Here is a 25,212-nt window from a genome sequence, read left to right as displayed (position 1 = left end):
TCTATGCCCCTAACATGGGAGCACCCAACTATATAAACCAATTAATAACAAAATCAAAGAAACACATCGACAATAATACAATAATAGTAGGGGACTTTAACACCCCCCTCACTGAAATGGACAGATCATCCAAGCAAAAGATCAACAAAGAAATAAAGGCCTTCAATGACACACTGGACCAGATGGACATCACAGATATATTCGAACATCCCATCTCAAAGCAACAGAATACACATTCTTCTCTAGTGCAAATGGAACATTCTCCAGAATAGATCACATCCTGGGTCACAAATCAGGTCTCAACCAGTACCAATGATTGGGATCATTCCCTGCATATTTTCAGACCACAACACTCTGAAGCTAGAACTCAATCACAAGAGGAAAGTTGGAAAGAAGTCAAATACATAGAGGCTAAAGAGCATCCTACTAAAGAATGAATGGGTCAGCCAGGAAATTAAAGAAGAATTGAAAAAATTCATGGAAACAAATGATAATGAAAACACAACTGTTCAAAATCTGTGGGACACAGCAAAGACAGTCCTGAGAGAAAAGTATATAGCGATACAAGCCGTTCATAAGAAATAAGAAAGGTCTCAAATACACAAACCTAACTCTACACCTAAAGGAGCTGGAGAAAGAACAGCAAAGAAAGCCTTAACCCAGCAGCAGAGAGAAATAATAAAGATCAGAGCAGAAATCAATGAAATAGAACCAAAAGAACAGAAGAACAGATCAACGAAACCAGGAGCTGGTGCTTTAAAGAATTAATAAGGTTGATAAACCCCTGGCCAGACTTATCAAAAGGAAAAGAGAAAGGACCCAAATAAATAAAATCACGAATGAAAGAGGAGAGATCACAACCAACACCAAAGAAATACAAACAATTTTAAGAACATATTATGAGCAACTCTATGCCAGCAAATTTGACAATCTGGAAGAAATGGATGCATTCCTAGAGACGTATAAACTACCACAACTGAACCAGGAAGAAACAGAAAACCTGAATAGACCCGTAACTAGTAAGGAGATTGAAGCAGTCATCAAAAATCTCCCAACAAACAAGAGCCCAGGGCCAGACGGTTTCCCAGGGGAATTCTACCAAACAGTTAAAGAACAATTAATATCTTATATCCTGAAACTGTTCCAAAAAATAGAAATGGAAGGAAAACTTCCAAACTCATTTTATGAGGCCAGCATTACCTTGATCCCAAAAACAGACAAAAACCCCATCAAAAGAGAATTACAGACCAATAACCTTGATGAACACAGATGCAAAAATTCTCACCAAAATACTAGCCAATAGGATCCAACAGTACATTAAAAGGATTATTCACCAAGACCAAGTGTGATTTATTCCAGGGCTGCAAGGTTGGTTCAGAAACATCCACAAATCAATCAATGTGATACAATACATTAATAAAAGAAAGAACAAGAACCATATGATACTCTCAATAGATGCTGAAAAAGCATTTGACAAAGTACAGAATCCTTTCTTGATCAAAACTCTTCAAAGTGTAGGGATAGAGGGCACATACCTCAATATCATCAAAGCCATCAATGAAAAACCCACAGCGAATATCATTCTCAATGTAGAGAAACTGAGAGCTTTTCCGCTAAGGTCAGGAACACAGCAGGGATGTCCATTATCACCACTGCTATTCAACATAGTACTAGAAGTCCCAGCCTCAGCAATCAGACAACAAAAAGAAATTAAAGGCATCCAAATTGGCAAAGAAGAAGTCAAACTATCACTCTTTGCAGATGATACGATACTTTATGTGGAAAACCCAAAAGACTCCCACTCCAAATCTGCTAGAACTTGTACAGGAATTCACTAAAGTGTCAGGATATAAAATCAATGCACAGAAATCAGTTGCGTTTCTATACACCAACAACAAGACAGAAGAAAGAAATTAAGGAGTCAATCCCATTTACAACTGCACCCAGAATCTTAAGATAACTAGGAATAAACCTAACCAAAGAGGCAAAGAATCTGCACTCAGAAAACTATAAAGTACTCATGAAAGAAATTGAGGAAGACAAAAAGAAATGGAAAACATTCCATGCTCATGGATTGAAGGACAAATATTGTGAAAATGTCTAAGCTACCTAAAGCAATCTACATGTTTAATGCAATCCCTATCAAAATGCCATTGCTTTTTTTTTTTTCAAAGAAATGGAACAAATAATCCTAAAATTTATATGGAACCAGAAAAGACCTTGAAAATCCAGAGGAATGTTGAAAAAGAAAGCCAAGGTTGGTGGCATCACAATTCCAGACTTCAAGCTCTTTTACAAAGCTGTCATCATTAAGACAGTATGGTACTGGCACAAAAACAGACACATAGATCAACAGAACAGAATACAGAGCCCAGAAATAGACCCTCAACTCTATGGTCAACTAATCTTTGACAAAATAGGAAATAATGTCCAGTGGAAAAAAGACAGTCTCTTCCCCAAATGGTGTTGGGAAAATTGGGCAGCCACATGCGGAAAAATGAAACTGGACCATTTTCTTACACCACACACAAAAATAGACTCAAAATGGAAAAGACCTCAATGTGAGACAGGAATCCATCAAAATCTTTGAGGAGAACACAGGTAGCAATCTCTTCAACCTCAGCCAGAGCAACTTCTTCCTAGAAACATCGCCAAAGGCAAGGGAAGCAAGGGCAAAAATGAAATATTGGGACTTCATCAGGATCAAAAGCTTTTGCACAGCAAAGGAAATAGTCAACAAAACCAAAAGACAACTTACAGAATGGGAGAAGATATTTGCAAACGACATATCAGATAAAGGGCTAGTATCCAAAATCTATAAAAAACTTATCAAACTCAACACCCAAAGAACAAATAATCCAATCAAGAAATGGGCAGAGGACATGAACAGACATTTTGGCAAAGAAGACATCCAGATGGCCAACAGACACATGAAAAAGTGCTCCACATCACTCAGCATCAGGAAAATACAAATCAAAACCACAATGAGATACCGCCTCACACTAGTCAGAATGGTTAAAATTAACAAGTCAGGAAATGACAGATGCTGGTGAGGATGTGGAGAAAGGGGAACCCTCCTACACTGTTGGTGGGAATGCAAGCTGATGCAACCACTCTGGAAAACAGCATGGAGGTTCCTCAAAAAGTTGAAGTTAGAGCTACCCTACAACCCAGCAATCGAACTAACTGGGTATTTACCCTAAACATACAAATGTAGTGATCCGAAGGGGCGCATGCACCCGAATGTTTATAGCAGCAATTTCCACAATAGCCAAACTATGGAAAAAGCCTAGTTGTCCACCGACAGATGAATGGATAACGAAGATGTAGTATATTTCTATAATAAAATATTATGCAGCCATCAAAAGAAATGAAATCTTGCCATTTACAATGACGTGGATAGAACTAGAGGGTATTATGCTGAGCGAAATAAGTCAATCAGAGAAAGACAATTATCATAGGATCTCCCTGATATGAGGAATTTGAGAGGCAAAGTAGGGGGCTTGGGGGTAAGGAAGGAAAAAAAAAACAAGATGGGATTGGGAGGGAGATAAACCAATAGAGACTCTTAATCTCACAAAACAAACTGAGGGTTGCTGGGGGGAGGGGAGTATGGAGAGGGTGGTTGGGTTATGGATATTGGGGAGGGTATGTGCTATGGTGAGTGCTGTGAAGTGTATAAACCTGACGATTCACATACGTGTACTCCTGGGGCAAATAATACATTATATGTTAATAAAAAAAATTAAAATAAATAAATAACCATGTATTGAGCACATTTTTTTAAAAAATTAAAAAATACAAATTATTATTTCAATTTTTTTAAAGATTTTATTTATTCATTTGACAGAGATCACAAGTAGGCAGAGAGAGAGAGAGGTAGAAGCAGGTTCCCCACCGAGCAGAGAGCCCGATGTGGGGCTCGATCCCAGGACCCCGGGATCATGACCTGAGCCGAAGGCAGAGGCTTTAACCCACTGAGCCACCCAGGCGCCCCTATTTCCATTTATTTTTAAAAATTATAATAGTTTGCTCAAGATCTTGTGCCTAATGATGTGGAAATCCAGGACCTGAACCCAGGCAGAAGAATCTCCAAAATTTATACTTTTAATCATATGCAGCATTAAAGTTTTCGCGATATATATATATATATTTTTTTCTTAGAGAAGGAGAGAGAGAGAGAGAGAGGTAGAGAGAGAGAAGGGGTGCAGAAGAAAAGGGAGAGAGAGAATCTTAAGCAAACTCCACACCCAGAGCAGAGCCCAAAACAGGGCTGGATCTCAGAGCCCTGAGATCATGACCTAAGCCAAAATCAAGAGTGGGATGCTTAACCAACTAGTCACCCAGGTGCCCCTAATTTTTTGTTTTTGCTTTTTTTAAAATAGTTATCCATTTTTTACAGTGCTAAATTACCTAGTTTTTTATTTTAGTAAACTGTCACTAATCTGTTTCTTTCGTTTTTTTTTTTTAATTCCAATCTAAACTTCAGAAACACCAGAATTCTTAAAAATCCCTTTTTTTTTTTTTAATGGTGAGCATCTCAGATTTGTTGCTCTTTTAAACAGAGAATAACCCAAAGTAGTAACTTCATGGACAGCACACCCTATCCTAATTAAGAGTCAGAAAAAATTAATGTTGGGTTCAGATCCAGGCTGTATGACAAAGTTTCCCTATGATTATTTATAAGTTAACATTACATTTATTTTGGTTCAAAATTATATGCTTTTTTCCCTTAATTTGGGCTGTTCTAGGAAAGAATATGACTAATATTCTAAAATATTAATCAAATTAGAGTCAACAGTATACCAACTGACAGCAAGTGTATAGTTTAAACTCAATCGCTGATCAAGTTTAGTACTCAAAACTGAGCAGAGAGATAGCTGTGATTCCATTAGCAAAGAAATCACATAGTTTTCATTCACATTCAGTTACTTTAAATCATCTTTTAGAAAAAAAGAATGTATTTCTGAAAACAGATTCCCACAAGAATAGACTGCTTTCGTGAAAAAAATAAAAACAAAACCTTGGAGAAACATATACATGTCCCTTATGGGGACATGATAAACAGTTTGCCAATAAGCAGACTGGAACAACCCAAGGGTAGATCACATTTTTGTACTGAATTAAGGCACTTCACTCTGAAGTCAACAGATATGCTTTTCTTCTAACCAAGGATGATGGCTAATTTGGCATACGAGCTTTAAGATACTCTCCCACCACAGGAAATAAAGCTTCCTCTTTCTGGAAATTCCCCTCTCCTAACTCTGTTAGACAGCTTCACCCTCACCCAGAGGCCTTCATCCTCCACTGTCCCCATACGCTTTCTGTCGGTATCAACAATAGGTCATGTTAGTACAAAGATATATATTTCACTTGGACCAAAAATATAAGTTCGGTAATTTTCCATCTCTACTCTAGAATATGTGTTCAAATTCTTAGATTAAAAAACATTACCTTTGGGGCACCTGGGTGGCTCAGTTTGTTAAGCAACTGCCTTCGGCTCAGGTCATGATCCTGGAGTCCCAAGATCGAGTCCCACATCGGGCTCCCTGCTCAGTGGGGAGTCTGTTTCTCCCTCTGACCTGTCTCCTCTCATGCTCTCTCTCTCTCATTCTCTCTCTCTCTCTCTCTCTCTCAAATAAATAAATAAATAAATAAATCTATCTTTAAAAAATTAAAAAAGAAAAACATTACCTTTATGGTCTTGGTAGTCTGAAAGCACCGTGTTTTCATCTGTAATCTCAACTTGCTCATTCCATTGTCCTCCAAAATGAAGAGTCTCAGATCCACTTAAAGGTGAAAGTGACCTAGATCTCATACTGGACATAAGGGATGGTGGACTAGGAGAGTGAGGTGATGGTGGCATCTTTGCATTGGAAAACTTTTGCTGAGAACCTTTCTTCATGGCAAGAATAAAGCCAGGTGTCCATCAAAACCTGTAAGAGTTTTCAGCATATTTAACAAGGTCAATTTTTTAGAGCTCTCAAAACTATTATCAACTTCTAGAATTTTTTTTACATTCTGCACCCAAAGTGGGACTTGAACTCATGACCCCGAGATGAAGAGTCACACATTCTACCAACTAAGCCAGTCAAGTACCCTTATTTCTTGAGTTCTGAAGATGACAAACTTATAAACTCAGAGGCTACAGATGCTAGGACCCATACTACTCCCAAGCTGATGGAAGCAGACACTGCTTCAAACACTACTGATCACATTGCCAGAGGGAAAAGAGACCTCCAGAGGCTCTTGTACTGACACATGCTCCAGCCAGAAGTCTTCCCTGTCTTTCTCTTCTCTATTGGACCAAACTAATCACAGTATCCCTCATATCCAAAATGGATCCTAGAATGAAGGCAGATGGAAATGTTTGACAACCAGCAGTATTTAATACTGACAACTACTCTCTCCTTCCTGATAAAGTTTCTTCTTTCATTTCTGGGACACCACATTCTCCTGGTATCCCCTTACCTTTGTGGCCACTCCTCAGCTTCCTTTGCTCACTCACAGTCCTGTATCCAATCTTCAAATGTCAGAACTCCTTAAGTCTCTTTGACTCTCTCTGCAATCTCACTTTAGATGATCTAATACACACCCATGGCTCCCAATGTCACCTGTATATTGATGTTTATATCTGCAATCCAACCTCTCTCTGAGTTCCAGACTCCTGTTCCCAACTGTCTACTTGAAATTTCATTGCCATCCTACACTTAACATGTCCAAACTGAATTTATCACTTCACCCATTCCTCCCGTATAGAACAACACATGAATCATAAGTGCACAGCTCCATGAACTGTTATACAGTGAACAACCAGTATCCAGATCAAGAAACAGAATATTACCAGAACCCCAGAAGCCACTTTGTACCCCCTTCCAATCATTAGTCAACATACATGGGTAATCACTAACCTGATTTCCAATACCAGAGATTTTTTTTTAACTATTTAAGATTTTTATTTTTAAGTATTTCTACATCCAACATGGGACTCGAACTCACAACTCTGAGATCAAGAGTTGCATGCTCTTCTGACTGAGCCAGCCAGGTACTCTGTAATCTATTTTTGAACTATATGTAAATGAAATCATAGAATAGTTTTTATATCTGCCTCCTCTAGTAAACATTTGGTTTCCGATATTCATTCATATTTGTCTCATGCTATTAGAAGAACATCTGATTGCTTCAAGCCCATGTGCCTACTATTGCTTGTCCACAAGATCAATTTTGTTGAAGTTCAGGTCTTCCAGAAGGAATGAAAGCACTTATTAGGAAAGGGATCTTAGTCAAATCCTTTACTTTTCAAAAGAAAATTAAAGTCCGGAATGGTAAATGACTAGGAGAGACATTATAGTAATGGTGAGAATCAGTTCTCCTCTCAAACTAATTTGTAAGTCAAATTACGTAACTAATCTAGTAGAATGTAAGTTCCACGAAAGTAGGCATATTGTTCACTGATTTCTTCCAGGCCTAGGGCAGAACTTAGCAAAACGTAGATAATTAATTTTATCTAATGGAGTACTCTGAAGAACTGATAAAGGGCACTTATTTAATACCTCAACAAAAGGATATCTTCTTGTGCTGTATTAGTCCTCAACACCAAGAGTCCTAATGTACAAGGTCAGGTTTATGCAAAAAAGATTTTCATGATATACAATTACTTTTGTAAGTATAACCATTGCAAAAATCATAAGTTTGACAAAATTTAGACAAAAAAAATCTTATAAAATGGGATAGGTCTTCAGCAAGGCTGTATTAACAATGATCTTAGTTTTGCTCAATATCTATAATCTCCCCAACTCTCCCGTCTTAAAATGTGAAGACAAAACACAAATTAAGTTTTAGAAAAGTTGGGGCACAGTCAGTTGACTGTCTGCCTTCAGCTCAGGTCATGATCCCAGGGTCCTAGGATTGAGTACCGCGCTGGGCTCCCTGCTCAGCAGGAGTCTGCTTCTCCCCTTCCCTCTGCCTCTTACCCCCCACTCATGCTCTCTCTCGTGCTTACTCTCTCTCTCTCAAATGAATAAAATCTTTAACTTTTTAAAAATATTTTTATTTATTTATTTGACAGAAATCATGAGTAGGCAGAGAGGCAGGCGGCGGGAGGAGAGGGGGAGGGAAGCAGATTCCCCACCGAGCAGAGACCCCAATGTGGGGCTCGATCCCAGGACTCCGAGATCACGATCCAAGCCAAAGGCAAAGGCCCAACCCACTGAGCCACCCAGGTGCTCCCCAAAATCTTTAACTTTTAGAGAAGTTTTCAGTTCAAAGATTTTGGGCCACTCCAATGTTAATGCTATATAAATTGGTATTAGAATGAGATATTATAATGGTTTGATGTGTGAACACCTTCACAAGTACATAGGTATTGTTATACAGGCTGGGACTATGAAGAAACTTATTTGTTAAACGGTTGGAACATATATAATATACGGAAAAGAGAGGTGCCATTAATATAGTCAGTCAATTAACCAATAATTAAGAGATACACTATCTTTCCTTGATGATACAGTCATTCTAGGAATGCTGATCTTACCCAAAACATGTCTGGAATTCCTCTCTGGGTCTTGCTTTGAGAATTATTAATACATCTCACCAGAAAATCAGACCCATTTCTTCAGCTACACCTTGTTTTAATTTTCCCAGGTTGAATATTAACTTTACCATCTGTCAAATATTGTGATAAGCTCTTACACGAATCATCACATTAGGAGGATTAAGTATAACAATTGTACAGAATACGTATTATCATCTCTAAAAAGCTTAAGTAATTTGTTCAAAGTCCCATAACTAATTGGCTAATCCACGGCTTGAATTCTGATCTGATTTCCAAACCCACGTCTTCATTACCGTGCCATATTGCTGAGTTTTCAGGAGTCCAGATCATGTTCAATTTGCTCTCTAAAGCTTAGCATGGTGCCTCACACAAACTAGACCAGAATAAATAACACTAAATGACCTTGATCAACAGATAGCACATAAGGCAATTCCTGAAGGAAAAACAAAAAATTTAATATAATAGCATCACTGAACTCATGATCCAGCTTCTTACGGTGATGAGTTTGAAGAGAAAAAAATCTGATACATTTGTTTTTAAAAAGTGATTATTATTTCACTTATACATTATTTCACTTATACATTACAGTATGGCCAACTGCCCTGTGCCAAAAGTCCAGTTTACTTTAAACTGCAAACTTCTATGTGTCCTTACTTTCTCTCTCATTTTTTCATGATAAACTAGCCATATAGTTCAGAAAAGCCACCTCCAATTCACGTAACTGCTCTTTATGCCAGTGACAAAGCTTTTGGTCCTAATTTCCCAAGTGTGGCAAAAACTTCTATCGCTACTATCACACCACTCTGCCATGGAAACAAATCTCTTAGTAATACTGATTCTGTATTGACTTGTAAGGGTGTCTCTTTCTAAATAAGAATAATATACTCGGGGTGCCTAGGTAGCTCAGTGGGTTAAAGCTTCTGCCTTTGGCTCAGGTCATGATCCCAGGGTCCTGGGACTGACCTCCGCATCGGGCTCTCTGCTCAGCAGGGACCCTGCGTCCCCCTCTCTCTCTGCCTGCCTCTCTGCTTACTTGTGATCTCTTCCTGTCAAATAAATAAATAAATAAATAAATAAATAAAATCTTAAAAAAAAAAAAAAAAAGAATCGTATACTCAAACCTGAGGATAGCTAAGAGGCATGTGTTTTAAAAATAAAATTGTGTAAATAAATAAATAAAATTAAATATATTTATTCCTGAGTTATATGTAGGTTTCATGAAGGCAGGAGATTATAAAAATAAAAGAGGGGGGTGACAGGGACCAACTCTCACTTCTGTGTATATATCTTTCCCTACCCTGTAACAGGATAGAAAATTATATAACTAGAATAGGATGTTGCCACATACTACAAAGACATGCTTTATATATATATTTCTTTAGTTTTTTGACTAAAAAAAAAAGCACATCTTATATTTTTAGGCAATGCAATTATTCTGTATCCCACATCTTAGTCCTCTCTCTAAATTCTTACAATACTGAACCATCCTGAATTCTCTTCATAACATTGTAATGACTAAGACCTTTCAGGCTTCACTAGACTATTATGAGGAACTCTGTTACCTCTCTTGATCAGAAAATATCTGCTTTAGATTTATAGATTTAAAAAAAAATATTAGAATGGATTTCTGAAATCTAGGTCAGTTCCTTTCTTTTATGAATTTTAACATGAAAGATTAAGTGATAGTTTCAAAGTCACAATGCATTCCCAGATCCCGTCCCTGGGTTGCCATAGCTCCTGTAAGGCCTGGACAGTGAAACAACAGATACATATCACAATCTCATAAAAAAGCGAACTCAGTAATAGCGAACTGGACTGTGTTTGAGAATGGCTAGCATTATTTCAGAGACTAGCACCTAGATGTAGTAAATGGTCAACTACAATTTTAAGGGAGAGATGGGGAGATTGTCTGACGCTAGATGTCATTTGTAATCACATTAAGACCAAACAATAAAAAAAGATGATGATGATGACAGTTGAGAGGTAGGGCTAGAGTATATGAAGGGGTAGAATAAAGAGAAAACAAAACAAGCAAAAAAGTCCGGAGCTGGAGACATATTCTGAAGGCCCAGAAGGGGGTCTGCAGTATAAGAGAAAGTTACTGGAATAATGGGATTATCAGAGTCATATGACTGATGGGTCAGAAAACACCATCCATCCTGTCACTCCCTTGCCCTGACACATAGCTTCTTAGAGACTATACCTCCCCCTCTATTAGGCCTTTCCTCTCACTTCTAATTGTCCATCTCCTTTGATCTTTTCCAAATAAGACAGACCACCATTATCCCCAAACCCTCCCTCTCTCTTCCCAGTCCACTCCAACATGCAAAAATCCATTCCGATTTCTTGACCTCCATATCCTCCTTTCCATCCTGTAGCCTTTTAATCACATCTCGGTATTTTCCCTGCAATTCTACTTCATCCCATACCCTCTGACCCATTTAAATACCTTACTCTTTAACTTTCTCTAGTCCTTTCAAATATGATGATTCCCATTCCTCACCAAAGGCAATCCTCCCATCCCGCGCTTGTCAACCTCTGCCTCCTATCCTTCATCTCATTCTCATTGCCAAGTTTCCCCACAAATTCTGTCCCACTTTCCCAACATTGTATTAGCCTCCATTTATCTGTAGTTCTTTCCAATATCCTACCTCAACACTTCTATATCTGTCCTGATTCCCCAAACTACTCATCTTAGCAAATATCTTGACATCCTAATCCATTCCAATACTCTTACTTCAAATTATTCTCCTCCTCCAACAAAATAGCCAAACCTTGACATATTCCTCTTTATCCCAATATGATTGCTTAACTACTAACCTTTCCCTTCTAATACCCTGACCTCCCTCTTCATTCTATTAACATCCTGGGTTCTCCTCTCATGTCTCTCTCCATTCTACTCAGGTATTCTAAAAGCCCATGTTGCTCATCTCTTCCCATTAATTTATTTATTCAGTAATTCAATTTTATTCAGTAACTTTTATGCACTGAGAACTGTGTGAGGCTTTAAAAACAGATTAAAAGCCTTTTCTTTTAGAAAAGAAAAGTAGTGTTTTCTACACTCAAGATGCACAAAAGGATTATATCTCCCGCTTATACATGGTCTTTGCACCAAGTAATCTCCTTTATAACATCTTACAATTAGAATTATATAATCATTTGTGCAACAACTTGGCTATTGCTTGTTTCTAAGCTACAAGAAAGCAGAGATTCTATTGTTTGATGTACAATAAATATTTGTTGAATGAATGAAAAGAGGACTGTACTAAGCACTCTAAGGACATTAGCAAATTTAAATTCTCACAGATAATGTATAAGGTCAGAATTAGTAACCTCTTTTACAAGCGGCAGTGTTTCACTGAGAATTAAGAGCTTGGATTCTAGGACTAAACAGCCGGAGTTCAGATCCTGCTTCTCCATTTACTGTGTGACATTAGGCAAATTACTTAACCTCTCTGATCCTCAGTTTCACCACTTTTAAACTGAAGATTGCTACTTCATGCAAGTTATTTTAAATTCTGAATTAGTTAGTACGTGAAGGGCTTAGAATTGGATTTGACACATAGTGTAGACTCAAAGGTAACCAGAAGTTATTTTTACAAGTGAGAAAACGTGCTCAGGAAGATTAAGGAACATGCCCAAAGTCAAGAGCAGGTTGAGTAACACACAAGGTGGCACAATCAAGACTTGGACCCAAGTTTTGACATGAAAATTCACCCATCCTTTAATCATTATACAACAAAATATTTGCTTTTCCATTTAACATTTTTCCCCAACACCCTAACTCATCATTGTCCATGTACTGTACTCCGTACGATACCACGACACGACACTCAAACCGTCCTTTATCCCTGTCATTCCCCACAGACACCTGGCACACCCCAGTCCCTCCCCCCTCCTCTGGGTGGCGGGACCCCACCCTTCTCGGCGCCGCACCCCGACGTCCACACTTCCCCTCACTCCGGTTCTCTAAGCCCACGCGCCCCCGCCATCCCCACCCGTGACCTCCTCAGTATTCATCCGAACCTCCCTTTTTCATCCTCCTCTCCACGCCCGTTCCGGGCCCTCCCCTCCTTCTCATCCAATCCCAATTCCCAGGAACACGCCCCCGCGCCCGAATCCATCCCCAGCCGGCCCACCCCACGCTTGGTCCAGGCCTTCCCGCCTTCGCCACCGGCCCCCACGGCTCCGCCCGGTGCCGGACAACGGCCTCGACCGGGCCTGGCACTCACCGCCAGGGAGCCGAGCGGAGCAGGCCCGCGGGACGCGGCGGAGCTGGAGACGCGCAGCTTCTTCCCTCTAGGCGTCCAGCGACGCAGCGGCCATTTTATTGTGTTATGCCGGTTGCCCAGGGGCCGGCGCGCGGCGTAGGCGGGGCCTGCTGCGGCCACGCCCCTCCCTGATCCGTTGGGAAGGCGGGGCCCAGCTTCCCGCCGCCTTTGCCGCCTTTGCCTCGGGTACTCAGGGTCGCGAGGCTTCCTAAAGGTGTGCAGCCTGTGTGGGGTGAGGGGGCGAGGTCTCCTGCTGCAGCCGCCGACTAGCCCATCTCCCTTTCTTGAGGCGAAGCCGCCGCTGCCTTACGCCGAGGCTCGGACACGCTCCTGCGGGGCGGCTGGGCCAGAGGCGGACCTGAGGGACAGACTTCGTGCTGCCGCCAAGCTCCCGCCCTTCCGATGCTGGCAGCAGCTTCTCCTTGCGCGGCCTCCTTCTGAGGCGAATCCTCGCCTTCAGGGACCAGTGACGCCAGACGTGGATGAAACGCCGGGCTTGGACTCGGTTGCCACCTGAGGTTAAGGGAGCGAGACCAGCTTGGGAATCTGGACAGCGAATGTTCCCGTGGGCTGTGGAGAATGTTCCTCTGCTTGGGGACAGAAGCAAAAGCGAGAAGCCTCTGAGGAGACTTCAGTTAGGGCTTGCCTGATAATGCTGCATTTCACCGTATCCATCCAGCAGTTATTTAAAGAGAATTTAGCAGAAACTGTGCATTTAAGAAAAAAAAAATTATCGTCAGGGCGCCCAGATGGCTCTGTCGGTTGAGCTCAGACTCTTGATTTCGGTTGAGGTCATGATCTTGGGGTGGTGAGATCGAGCCCCAAGTGGGGCTGCTTGCTCAGCGGGGAGTCTGCTTGGGATTCTCTCGCTTCCTGTCCCTCTGCCTCCCACACTCGCTTCTAAATAAGCATAACATCTTTAAGAAAAACCAAAACGTCAAGGACACCCTCCTCCACTCCAGCCTCTCATTTCCCAGCTTGTAGCTTGAACCGTGTCCCCACCAAAGGCTGCACCGTCTCCAGAAATCTCCAGTGCAGTTACTACCTCTCTTTTACCATAATCTTTGAGTCTTAAGTAATTTGTTCAAAAGACGCCCATCCCAGCACAATGTTTAACCTCATTAGGATACCCAATCCCTCATTCTTAGCCATTTGCTCACCATCAGTTTCTAAATTCATCTGAGAGTTCATGGTCCTATCTTTGTAACAATGTTTTGGAAATTCCTTCTATCTGTGCCTCAGTTTCCTCATCCATGAAATGGGGTAATCATCCCTACTTCCCACAGTTTTCTTGATAGTTATGAAAGTTAAGGCTTGTGAAAGAACTTAGAGCTAAGTGCCTGCCCCACAGTAAATTCTCAATATGTTTTAGTTATTATTAGGCAAAGTTTTCCATTGTGACATTTCATCCTAAGCCTGAAAGAGGAAAAGAATTTAGTCAAGGTGTAGGACAGTGAGGGGAGAATTTGCTTGGCAAAGGGAACAACTTGTGCAAACCTCGGGAAAAGGGGAAGAAAAAACATGACAATCAGCTGGTTGTTGAGTAGATCATTATGGTTGGTGCAAAAATCTGGAAGGAAGCTAAAAAGAAGGTGGGAAGAGGGGCCATATGTAAGCCACACTGGGCACTTCTAGTTTTTCCTCAAGTCAGAAGTGGATTCACCTCAATACGAAGTTTGGGTGATTCCAACAGGGGGCACTATTCACATTCACATGAATGAAGCTCCCCACCTGTCTCTTACTATTTATGCAACACTGAAGGAAGCTGTTGGAGTTGTAGAAGAGCCAAAATTCCTAAAAAGCTCCAGATTTTAAATTTAAAAGGAAGATATATTCATTTTTTTATTGAATTTAAATGGATATTTGTTAGTTTAGAATGTGTACATCTCTGAAGTTCAGTTCTCTTATTTTTTGTTTGTTTTGACATTCATTTCTTTTTCTCTTTTCCGCCAGAGAACTGGATTTATTGCATAACCTCAGTGCTCTGCCTCGCAGTCTGTAATGATATTCAGGTGGGTTCCGTTATCAAATCATGGTGTGCTGGTTCATTGTAATGTTATAAAAAATATACACAAAATATACAAAATACAAAACATATAAAAACATTAAAATCCATCAAAAATATACACAAAATCCAGAGGATAATGGAAAATACTTTTCCTGTGGCTAGTCCATATCCAGTTAACCTTGATGGGTACTCTCTAGTCCTTTATTGCCAAATTTTCCTTCTTTATCCAGATACAGTACCCTCTACTAGGGTCTAGCACGAGGGTGTTGGACAGACCTCAGGCCTTAGAGATGTCAGAGGGGAGACCTTTCTCTAGGTAACTAGAATATTAACTGCCTCTTTTTGCATGCTAAAAGAACCTCCCTCCCCAAAGCAAGAATGAGAATAGGAAAGGAGTGAGGGTACTTCATTCCACACTAATTTGTATTTAACTCAAAATATGAAGTTTCTGGGACGCCTGGGTGGCCCAGTTGGTTAAGCAGCTGCCTTCAGCTCAGGTCATGATCCCAGCGTCCTGGGATGGAGTCCCATATCGGGCTCCTTGCTCAGCAGGGAGCCTGCTTCTCCCTCTGCCTCTGCCTGCCATTCTGTCTGCCTGTGCTTGCTCTCTCTCCCTCTCCCTCTCTCTCTCTCTCTGACAAATAAATAAATAAAATCTTTAAAAAAAAATATGAAGTTTCTTTCTGTTGCATTTATTATACAAATATTAGCCATAGTAGAATTGCTTAGCTGTTCCTTAGTTCTTTCCTAATGATAGCAAAGTTATTTTGTTTGTTTGAACTTGCCTCATTTCGAAACTCAGTTTAATGATTTTGCAAATTTGCTTTAGAGGAGAATCAGCCTAGCTGATTTCAGGGAAGAAGCTTCTGTTGTCATTTCTTTCTGTGACTTTAAAATTTAACTAAATTACAGATGTATTTTACAATAAATTCTCGTGAAATCTTACATTTACATTGACATGGATGGAACTGGAAGGTATTATGCTAAGTGAGATATGTCAATCAGAGAAAGAATTATCATATGGTTTTGCTCGTATGTGGAATTTAAGAAACAGAACAGAGGATCATAGAGAAAGGGAGGGAAAATAAAATAAGATGAAATCAGAGAGGGAAACAAACCATAAATGACTCTTAACCATAGGAAACAAAATGAGGGTTGTGGAAAGGGAAGGGGGTTGGGAGATGGGGTAACTGGGTGATGGGCAATAAGGAGGGCATGTGATATAATGAGCACTGGGTGTTATATGCAATGAATTAATAACTGAACTCTACATTAGAAACTAATGATACACGATATGTTAACTAATTGAATTTAAATAAAATAAGTAAGAAAATGAAATAAAATAAATGGTTTTTTTATGTCACATAGTAAGGTAATTTGCAATATAAAATCATGTACTATGTCTAGATGCAAATTTTACATTAGATACTTATGAATATTGATGTGTGAAAATAACCTAACTTTATATAATAACATAGCATGACCTGTCTGCAAAATACCAAATACCTAGGACTTGGTTTGCAAAACCACTGATAATCTCTTCTCAGTATACTGGGTTCTTTTGTTTTTATTGTTGTTCATCTCTGCTTGCTTGCCTCTCTATGTGTTTTGTCTATATGTATTAAAACCCTATTATATACCAGATTTGTGGGAATGCAGCGGTGAATGAGATAGACACAGTTTTAACCCTGAAAGAGATTGCAATCTAATGGGAAATACAGAAAAGTAAGATGCTCTGATAATGAAATAGAATTTTAGACTTGATCGTGTTCCATGTGAATCCATGTGTGGGTTGGGTCCAGACAGGAAGGCCTACAATTTCCAGTGATTTACAACAACCATATCCATGTTAACCTTGGGCTATTTCCAGTGCCAATGTTTGTAATGACACTGAGACTTGAAGAATTTGAGGCCTGCCCTGTGAGTTCAGATCTAAAGGCCTACACAGGCCTCTGTGCTCAGGTCCAAACCAGACCCCACTCAGGCAAACCTTGAACCCCTCTGTCTCTGAACCATACCACCTGAATCAAGGCTGTTATCTATTATTCATCTCTTTAGGGTTGGAGTGGCTCTTCCATGTGACCAGAGAATATTTAAGTCCAGAACAGCCTCCAAATGCTATTGGCTTATATGTAGCTTTGAAATATTTTAATCTTAGGAGATGGTCTCATAGAAGAGAATCTACTTCTAGTACAGTGGTTTAGCCTTAGCTGTATATTTAATTATCAGAGGAGCTTAAAAATACTCATACCTGCCCACCCCACCTGCTCAGAGGTCTTGGTTTAATTGGTCTAAGGTATGGCCTAGGACTTTTAATGTGCAGGTAAGACTCAGAACCATTACCCTAGTTCATGGTGGAAACAAAAGAAAGAAGTATCATTTGACAAAATCAGCATGTGAGTTCTTCAATTTGTTCCGTTCCTTTGTTCAGTAAATATGGCAAATATGATTCGGCCCTGCCTGCCAGACATGACTACATTTCATTAAGGGAACCCAGACAAGTAGAATATAAAAGGGATGGATAGAACTGTGTAGGAAGTGTTGAAACTCAGTAAGAATATGGTCTTCAAGGCACACACAGAAATAGGCATTTATCCTCTTCAAAGTAGATCAAGGAAGATATCTTAGAGGAAAAAAGGGATTGTAAGCTGAGACCTGAGGACAACCAATGGGAATTACCCACATAAGGAAGTTGGGAAGAGCATCTAAGGCAAAGGGAATAGACAGCCTGTCAAAAACCAAAGATACTTGAGAGAGCCACTTCAGGAAACCAGAAAATCATCAGCAGGGCTAGAGCACAGTTGGAACAATAAAACCATAAATTAAGTGCCACAGCCGAAGGGGCTAGATGAGCCATATTAGGTGTTAAATCTGTAGATCAGTTTGGGGCATATTGCAATATTAACAATATTAGGTCTTCGGACTCGTAAACGTGGAATGTCTTTCTATTTAAGTTTTCTTTAAATTCTTCCCACGTTTTATAGTTTTCAAAATAAAACTTTTATACTTCTTTTGAATTTTTTTCTAAGTATTTTCTTTCATGCTATTATAAATGGAAGTGTTTTCTTAATTTCATTTCAGTTTAATCATTACTGCTGTATAGAAATACAATTGACTTTTGTATATAGATCCAGTATCCTGCAACCTGACTGGACTTATTTCTTAATGTTAATTTTTTTTTTTTTTAGTGAATTCCTTTATATTTTCTATATACAAGATTACATCATTTACAAATAGAGATAGTGTCACTTCTTCCTTTCCTTCCTTTTATGTTTTTTTTCTCACCTAACTGTCCTGGCTAGAACTTCCAGTATAATGTTGACTAGAAGTGGGAAGAGTAGGCATCCTTGTTTTTTCCTGATCTTAGGAGGAAAGCATTCAATCTTTTACCATTTAAGTATGATGTTAACTGTGGATTTTTCTTAGATGCTGTTATCAGGTTGAAGAAGTTCTCTTCTATTTCTAGCACATTGAGTATTTGTTGTTTTGTTTTGTCTTAAATCATGAAAGCTTATTGAATTTGTTCGGTAAAATGCTTTTTCTGAATCTATTGAGATGACCATGTGGGTTTTGTTCTTCATTCTGTTGTTACGGTATTTTACATTAATTAGTTTTGGGGTGTTAAACCAACGTTACATCCCTATGGGATTTATCCCACTTCCTCATGGTGTATAATCTTATTATATCCTGGATTAGGTTTGGTGGTATATTGTTGAGGATTTTTGCGTGTATTTTCATAAGTGATATTGGTCTGTAAGACATCTTATGATGTCTTTGGTTTTGGTATCAGGGTAATACTGGTCTGATAGAATGAACTGGAAAGTGTTCCCTCTTCTTCTATTTTTTGTAAGTTTGAAAAGAACTGGCATCAATTCTTATATGTTCAATCTAAACTCACCAGTGAAGCCATTGGACTTGGGGTTCTTTTTGTGGGTAGTTTTTAAAATTGCTAATCAAATATCTTATTAGAGGTCTTTTCTGATTGTCTCTTCTTCAGTCAATTTTAGTAGTTTATGTATTTCTAGGAACTTTTCTATTTCATCTGTTTTTTTTTTTAAATTTCATCTGTTGGCATACAATTTTTCATAGCATTCCCTTATATTCCTTTCCATTTGTGGAATATTGGGAATAATGTTTTCTCTTTCATTCATTATTTTAGTAATTTGAGTCTTTTTTCTTGGAGAGCTTTAGCTAAAGACTTGCTAATTTTGTTGATCTTTTTAAAGAACCAACTTTTGGTTAGGTTGATTTTCTCTATTGTTTTTCTATCATTATTTCCTTTCTCCTACTTGCTTTGTATTTAGTTTCCTCTTCCTACTGTCTTAAGGTGGAGGTTAGGTTGTGATTTGAGACATATTTCTTCTTCTTTTTTTTTTTAAGATTTTATTTATTTGAGAGAGAGAGTGTGTGCTGCATGCACACAAGCAGGGGGAGGGGCAGAGGAAGAAGCAGGATCCCTGTTGAAGCAGGAAGCCTGACAGGCTGGATTCCAGCACCCTGGGATCTTGACCTGAGCCCAAGGCAGATGCTTAACTGACTGAGTCACCCAGGTGCCCCGAGATCTTTCTTCTTTTTTAATGTAGGTGTTTATAGCTACAGAATTTCCTGTAAGCACTGCTTTCATTGCATCCCATATATTTTGGTGTGTTGTGTCTTCATTTTCACTCATCTCAAAGTATTTTCCAATTTCCTTTGTGATTTTTTTCTTTGACCCATTGATTAAGTATTAAGTTTAAGATGCAAATTGGATATCCAAGTGGAGATAATGAATAAGGCAGTTAGATATACAACTTTAGGGTTTAGAAGAATGGTCCAGGGAATGAAATTTAGGTGAGTTGATGTATATAGGCAATATTCAAATTCATGTGATTGCATGAGATTGCTTAGTGAATGAATGTACATTAAAAAATAGAAAAAAGCTGGAACCTTGGGGCACTCCCAACATTCAGATATCAATTGGAGATATAAATTTAGAAGTCATCAGTAGAGAGATGGTCTTCGAAATAATGACTTTCTTGTTTGTGAACTAAGGGAATTACAGTTAGCCATGGTAATTTAAAGTAGCCAAAAAGCTCAAGTGAAGAGCCTGCTGAGTTCTGTAACTTTGATAGGAACACAAGTAAGTACTTTCCTCATTCTCCCTTTGAATGTTAAACCATGCAGCAATCCAATGATTCTCAACCAGGGACCAATTTGCCCTGCTCCCTGCCAGGGTACATTTGGTAGTGTTGGGGACATTTTGTTGTCATGGCTGGAAACATTCTGCTAACATCTAGTGGGTGGAGGCCAGCCATACTGTCAAACAGCTTATAATGTACAGGGCAGCTGCCTATTGCAGTCATTCTGCCCAAAATGTCAATAGTGCTGTGGTTGAGAAACCTTGAGATAACTCCACTTGTATAATTTTTCTTCCCATTTGTCTGTCACAAAGTTGAGGGAAAAAACTCTAAAAATTTCAGTATTAGGGAATATCAAATGTTTGTGGCCTGTTTGAGAAGTACTGATATAGTGTAAAATTTGAGCAGATACTTTTTTTGGCTCCAAATCTTTGTCACTGTGTTTGTTTCTTCTTGGTGATAATGTGAGTCTGTGCATGGGACTGAGTACAAAATGAGGAACATTGTTCTTTTGTGGCCCAAATATTGACGCCTATGTGAAAAGAAGGCATATGTTAAATATGCCCTTGAAATAAAGTTTTCTTTTTTTCTTTTGGATGGCTTCAGTTACTGAACAGTTGGTCAAAAATTAAAACAGAGCTAAAATCATTCTCATTTCTGATGAGAGTATTTCTGATACTGTTTTTCTGAAAATGTGCTGGACTGGATCTATGCAGCTGCAATAGATCCTTAAGGTCCTTTTACATTAAATCATTCTTTTCAGTACATTGTTGCTTCCTAATTTTCCTATCATTGCTCCTGCTTGAAATGGTTCAGAATTCAGTCAATGGTTTAAATATTAGCTCACTGGTGCTTTTCAGAAGAATATGTTGCAATAGTGCATGTGTCAGCAACATTACTTTCATGAGAATGTTCATGAACTACCCACACAAGTCCCATCAGTCCCAACAAAATTATAAAGTCAAGCGTTACAGTTGTAAAGCTCCTGCTTAACACACTATCAAAATCTAAAACTTTTGTGGTATATCAGTTTTTAAAGTTGCTATTATGAATGTATGTTTGACATTTCAGGATTTCATGTATTTCTGCTTGCATTTTACCTTAGAGAACAATTTCATTAATGCTTTGCATTAAATGTACTACCTCTATTCTTTTCATGGAACAAAGAACATTAGTAGGTCATAAAGAGATGGCCAACATCCCCAGAGTCAGAGAAGTAAGGTCAAAATATCCTTGTTTCCCATTGCATACAATATGAAGTCCAGACTCATTAACATGGCATTAGGGGCCATATACAATCTCACTTAACCTACCTTCAATATTATCTTCCTTTGCCCACCTGCAAATTCATTCATTTCATTTGGCAACAACTTTTTGAGTGTCTAACTGCCCTTAGGTACTGTAATAAGCTCTGGGGTGTGTCCCCATTGTATATGTTAGACCCATTACCTGTCCTCATTGGAACTTATAGCCTAGACAGAAGAACAGTCAAGTGCAGAGGCAATTACAAAACACAATAATCTAACCCCTAGGCATCCCAACAATACCTAGAGACTTGCAGTTCAGGATGGGACCGGGCATGCAATTGAACGCAAATTTGAGAAAGCCTAAGAAAACAATAGCTTCATATCTCCCTTGGCCATGTCCTAGTCATTGACATTGGTGAATCATTTCTAGTCCTAGAGTTCCTGGGAACATCTCAGCATTTGGGAAGCTGCCTTGGGATTTCAGACCTGCACTAAAAGTGGATCAGTACAGGCCTTATTGTCCCCAATTCAAACCAGGCCCATTCCAGGGAAGCTTCAGAACTACTTCCATATCTTAGACATTCTGCATGAGGTACAGGATGATAGTCCCTTCCCATGCTCCATAAATTTAGAACGTAGAGCCTGAGATGGGGAGGGAATCTCATGCAAGTGGCTTCATTGCAAGACTTCTCTTGAGAAAAGCTGTGAGCTGTGAGGGAAGCTGCGCAGAGCACGGCAGGAGTTAAGCAAAGATGTAGTGTCAACTGAGGTCTAGTTTTAGCCTTATCCCACGGGGGCTCTCTAGCATGCATGGTACCACCAAGTTGTCCCACCTTGAAGCAAGGGCGCTAGGCAGTTGAGCCCCTGAATCGGTTACTGACTATGGGCCAATCCTTGAGAGAGGATGTAACTTCCCAAGCATTTCTGGGCAAGCTGTCTGCCATGGATGAGGGAAATTACCTGGAGAAGGGGGAAATTTTAGCAGCCAACACTCATATCTGTAAGATGGGTGCACCAAGCCCAGGAAAGGTTATCTGGTCACGGGATCAACTTCATCTTCTACACCCAGAAAATGGGCCAGAACAGCTTCCAAGTGTTTGTCTGTCTCCAGCTTTAAAACATCTTTCTAGCTGCTCCCATTTGGGTGTCTTTTCTGGTTTACTTGTCACAATCTGCTTTATACTTTGAATTCCAACATTACTTATGGACATTAAAAGGTTGTGATTTAAATTCTTAGGTTTTCGGGGCACCTGGGTGACTCAGTGGGTTAAAGCCTCTGCCTTTGGCTCAGGGCATGATCCCAGGATCCTGGGATCGAGCCCCGTGTCGGGCTCTCTGCTCGGCAGGGAGTCTGTTTCCTCCTCTCTCTCTCCGCCTGCCTCTCTGCCTACTTGTCATCTCTGTCAAATAAATAAAATTTAAAAAGATCTTTAAAAAAAATAAATTCTTAGGTTTCCTTCTCAGTGATCCCGCTACCTAATGTTAATAATTAACCTGAAGACAAATTCAACCAAATTCTTCAAGCTGAGTTTAGGAAAAGGAGGGCAAGTTCAGGAAGGGTCCTATCAACAGTTTAATGCTACCCCAGCCATGCACATTTTTAGTCTATATTTTTTTCTACTTGGGAAAAAGTTGGGTACTGGAGCAAATGTACGTGAAAGATCCCATTTTCATTTGCAATGTATTTTGGTTATGACTTTATAGAAAACAGAACTCAATCACTGCCACATGAAATTTTCTATTTCTGAAAACTGCAGTTGAATTTCTTCTTTTATCTATTGTCCTATGCCAGTACTCTGTTTTCTACATGAGTACTTTGTGAGCAATGTTTGACTTGTATTCTAAAACTTTGTGTTTTTCCCAAGCCATTAGCCTTGCCCCAGGGAAGAGTAACTTACTGATTGATATTTTGATTAAAAATGGATTCTTTGAGGGGTGCCTGGGTGGCTCAGTGGGTTAAGCCTCTGCCTTAGGCTCAGGTCATGATCCCAGGGTCATGGGATCAAGCCCCACATCGACTCTGCTCAGCAGGGAGCCTGTTTCCCCTTCTCTCTCCCTGCCTCTCTGCCTGCTTGTGCGCTCCACCCCCCTCTCTCTGTCAAATAAATAAAATCTTTAAAAAAAGGATTTTTTTAAAGACTGATGCATAATCCCTATTTGCATTTCTTATAGAGGACTCTATTAAATATATCCAGGCTGCAACTGATCAAAACTACTTCCGCGGGCACCCTTGAAATCTCATTTTTGGGATGCTATCAGGAAGCTCTCCTGGCCTTATCATAGATAATAAAATTTTGAGAAATAAAAAATATGTTGTTTGGTATAAGAAACATTGCTAATTTCAATTAATTCTCCTAAGTGAAAAATGTTCTAAAAATTATGTTTTATTGGGGCGCCTGGGTGGCTCAGTGGGTTAAAGCCTCTGCCTTTGGCTCAGGTCATGATCCCAGGGTCCTGGGATGGAGCCCCGCATGGGGCTCTCTGCTCAGTGGGGAGCCTGCTTCCTCCTCTCTCTCTGCCTGCCTCTCTGCCTACTTGTGATTTCTGTCAAATAAATAAATAAAATCTTTTAAAAATATATGTTTTATTAACAGATTGACTGTATTTTATTGTTTCAACAGGTAGTTGTCTCAGCACCTATTGTATTCTATGTTGGAACCTCTGAAAATGTAGTAATTCAAGTTCATGGATACACAAACTCATTTGCTGTGACCACAGCTATTAAAAGTTATCCTGATAATAGTTTTACATATTCTTTTGGCCAAAGTAATTTAGCTCCAGAAAATAAACTCCAAAGTTCTGCAAACTTAACTGTATGTATTCTTTTTTTTTTTCAATAATTTATTTATTTATTTGACAGACGGAGATCACAAGCAGGCAGAGAAGCAGGCAGAGAGAGAGGAGGAAGCAGGCTCCCCGCTGAGCAGAGAGCCCTATGTGGGGCTCGATCCCAGGACCCTGGGATCATGACCTGAGCCGAAGGCAGAGGCTTTAACCCACTGAGCCACCCAGGTGCCCCAACTGTATGTATTCTTATAATAGTTTCTTTTATATGTCAAATGTTTCTTTATATAACACACATTGATCCTTTTTACATATGTGGGTGTAAAAATGTGTTACATCATACTACTAAGTGCATTTACTAGTTGATAAGAGATAAATGCCATATATTTATAAAGGTAAATAAGTGGGAAATGTTAAATAGGGAATCCACTTTTGATTTAAGGGCAAGGTAAAGAAATGTAAAATGAAATAAATATGAAGCAGATAAAGGTTATTAAAGTAAAAGGATTTGATGACATGACATATGTGACCAACACATATACCTGTTTAAAAATTGCAAGATGAATACAGTAGTCTGCTCTTATCAGCTGTTTCACTCTCCATGGTTTCAGTTAACCGTGGTCAGCTGTGGTCCAGAAGCAGATGATCCTCGTCCTGATGTATCATCAGAAAGTCGGTTGTAGCCTCACACTCTGTCACAACACCTGCGTCATTCACCTCACATCCTCTCATCACATAGGCGTTTTATCATCTCACATCATCACAAGAAGAGTCAATACAGTAAAGATATTTGAGAGAGAAAAACAGACCACATGCACCTAACTTTTATTATGACATATTGTTATAAATTGTTCTATTTTTAGTTATTGTTAATTTCTTGCTGTGCCTTATTTATAAATTAAACTTTATCATAGATATATGTGTAGGAAAAAACTGTATTTATACATAAGGTTTGGTACTATCCCTGGTTTCAGGCATTCACTGGGGCTCTTGGAAGTTACCCCTCTTTCATAAAGGGGGACTGCTGTACTAGAAAGGGATTATTTATATGCTTAAATTTTATATATTCAGAGGAAAAATAGAGGAAGAGAAAGACATAGACGTAGGTTTGATTCTGTTGATGTAAAAACTTCCAAGAGGTGAATGGAGAAAAATTTGAAGACTTGTCTTCCTAAATTATGTATAACATTCTAACCTCTTGGTTTCCTAAAAAAATTAGTTTTTTCCTAAA

The 25,212-nt window shown here is 39.3% G+C and overlaps 1 protein-coding gene across 2 annotated transcripts in view; it reads right to left on the bottom strand.

The window, feature by feature from the left end:
• LOC111145661 (centriolin) overlaps window positions 1-12,895 on the bottom strand; it is a 91,506-nt gene extending 78,611 nt beyond the window's left edge. Inside the window, exons 1-2 of one of the 2 annotated variants that reach the window (XM_022500740.1) lie at window positions 12,787-12,895; window positions 5,695-5,936 (exon numbers count right to left, since the gene is read on the bottom strand). In XM_022500740.1, the coding sequence (XP_022356448.1) occupies window positions 5,695-5,905 (211 nt within the window). In that variant the 5' untranslated portion in view covers window positions 5,906-5,936; window positions 12,787-12,895. Of the gene's footprint in view, window positions 1-5,694; window positions 5,937-12,786 lie in introns of those variants that run through there. The other variant, XM_022500739.1, reaches the window with a different exon arrangement.
• Window positions 12,896-25,212: the final 12,317 nt, after the last annotated feature.

The sequence above is a fragment of the Enhydra lutris genome, unplaced genomic scaffold (genome assembly GCF_002288905.1).
Source record: "Enhydra lutris kenyoni isolate GAN:26980312 unplaced genomic scaffold, ASM228890v2 scaffoldscaffold13, whole genome shotgun sequence".
Taxonomy (NCBI): Eukaryota; Metazoa; Chordata; class Mammalia; order Carnivora; family Mustelidae; genus Enhydra; species Enhydra lutris.
This window is presented reverse-complemented; position numbering and strand designations above follow the sequence as displayed.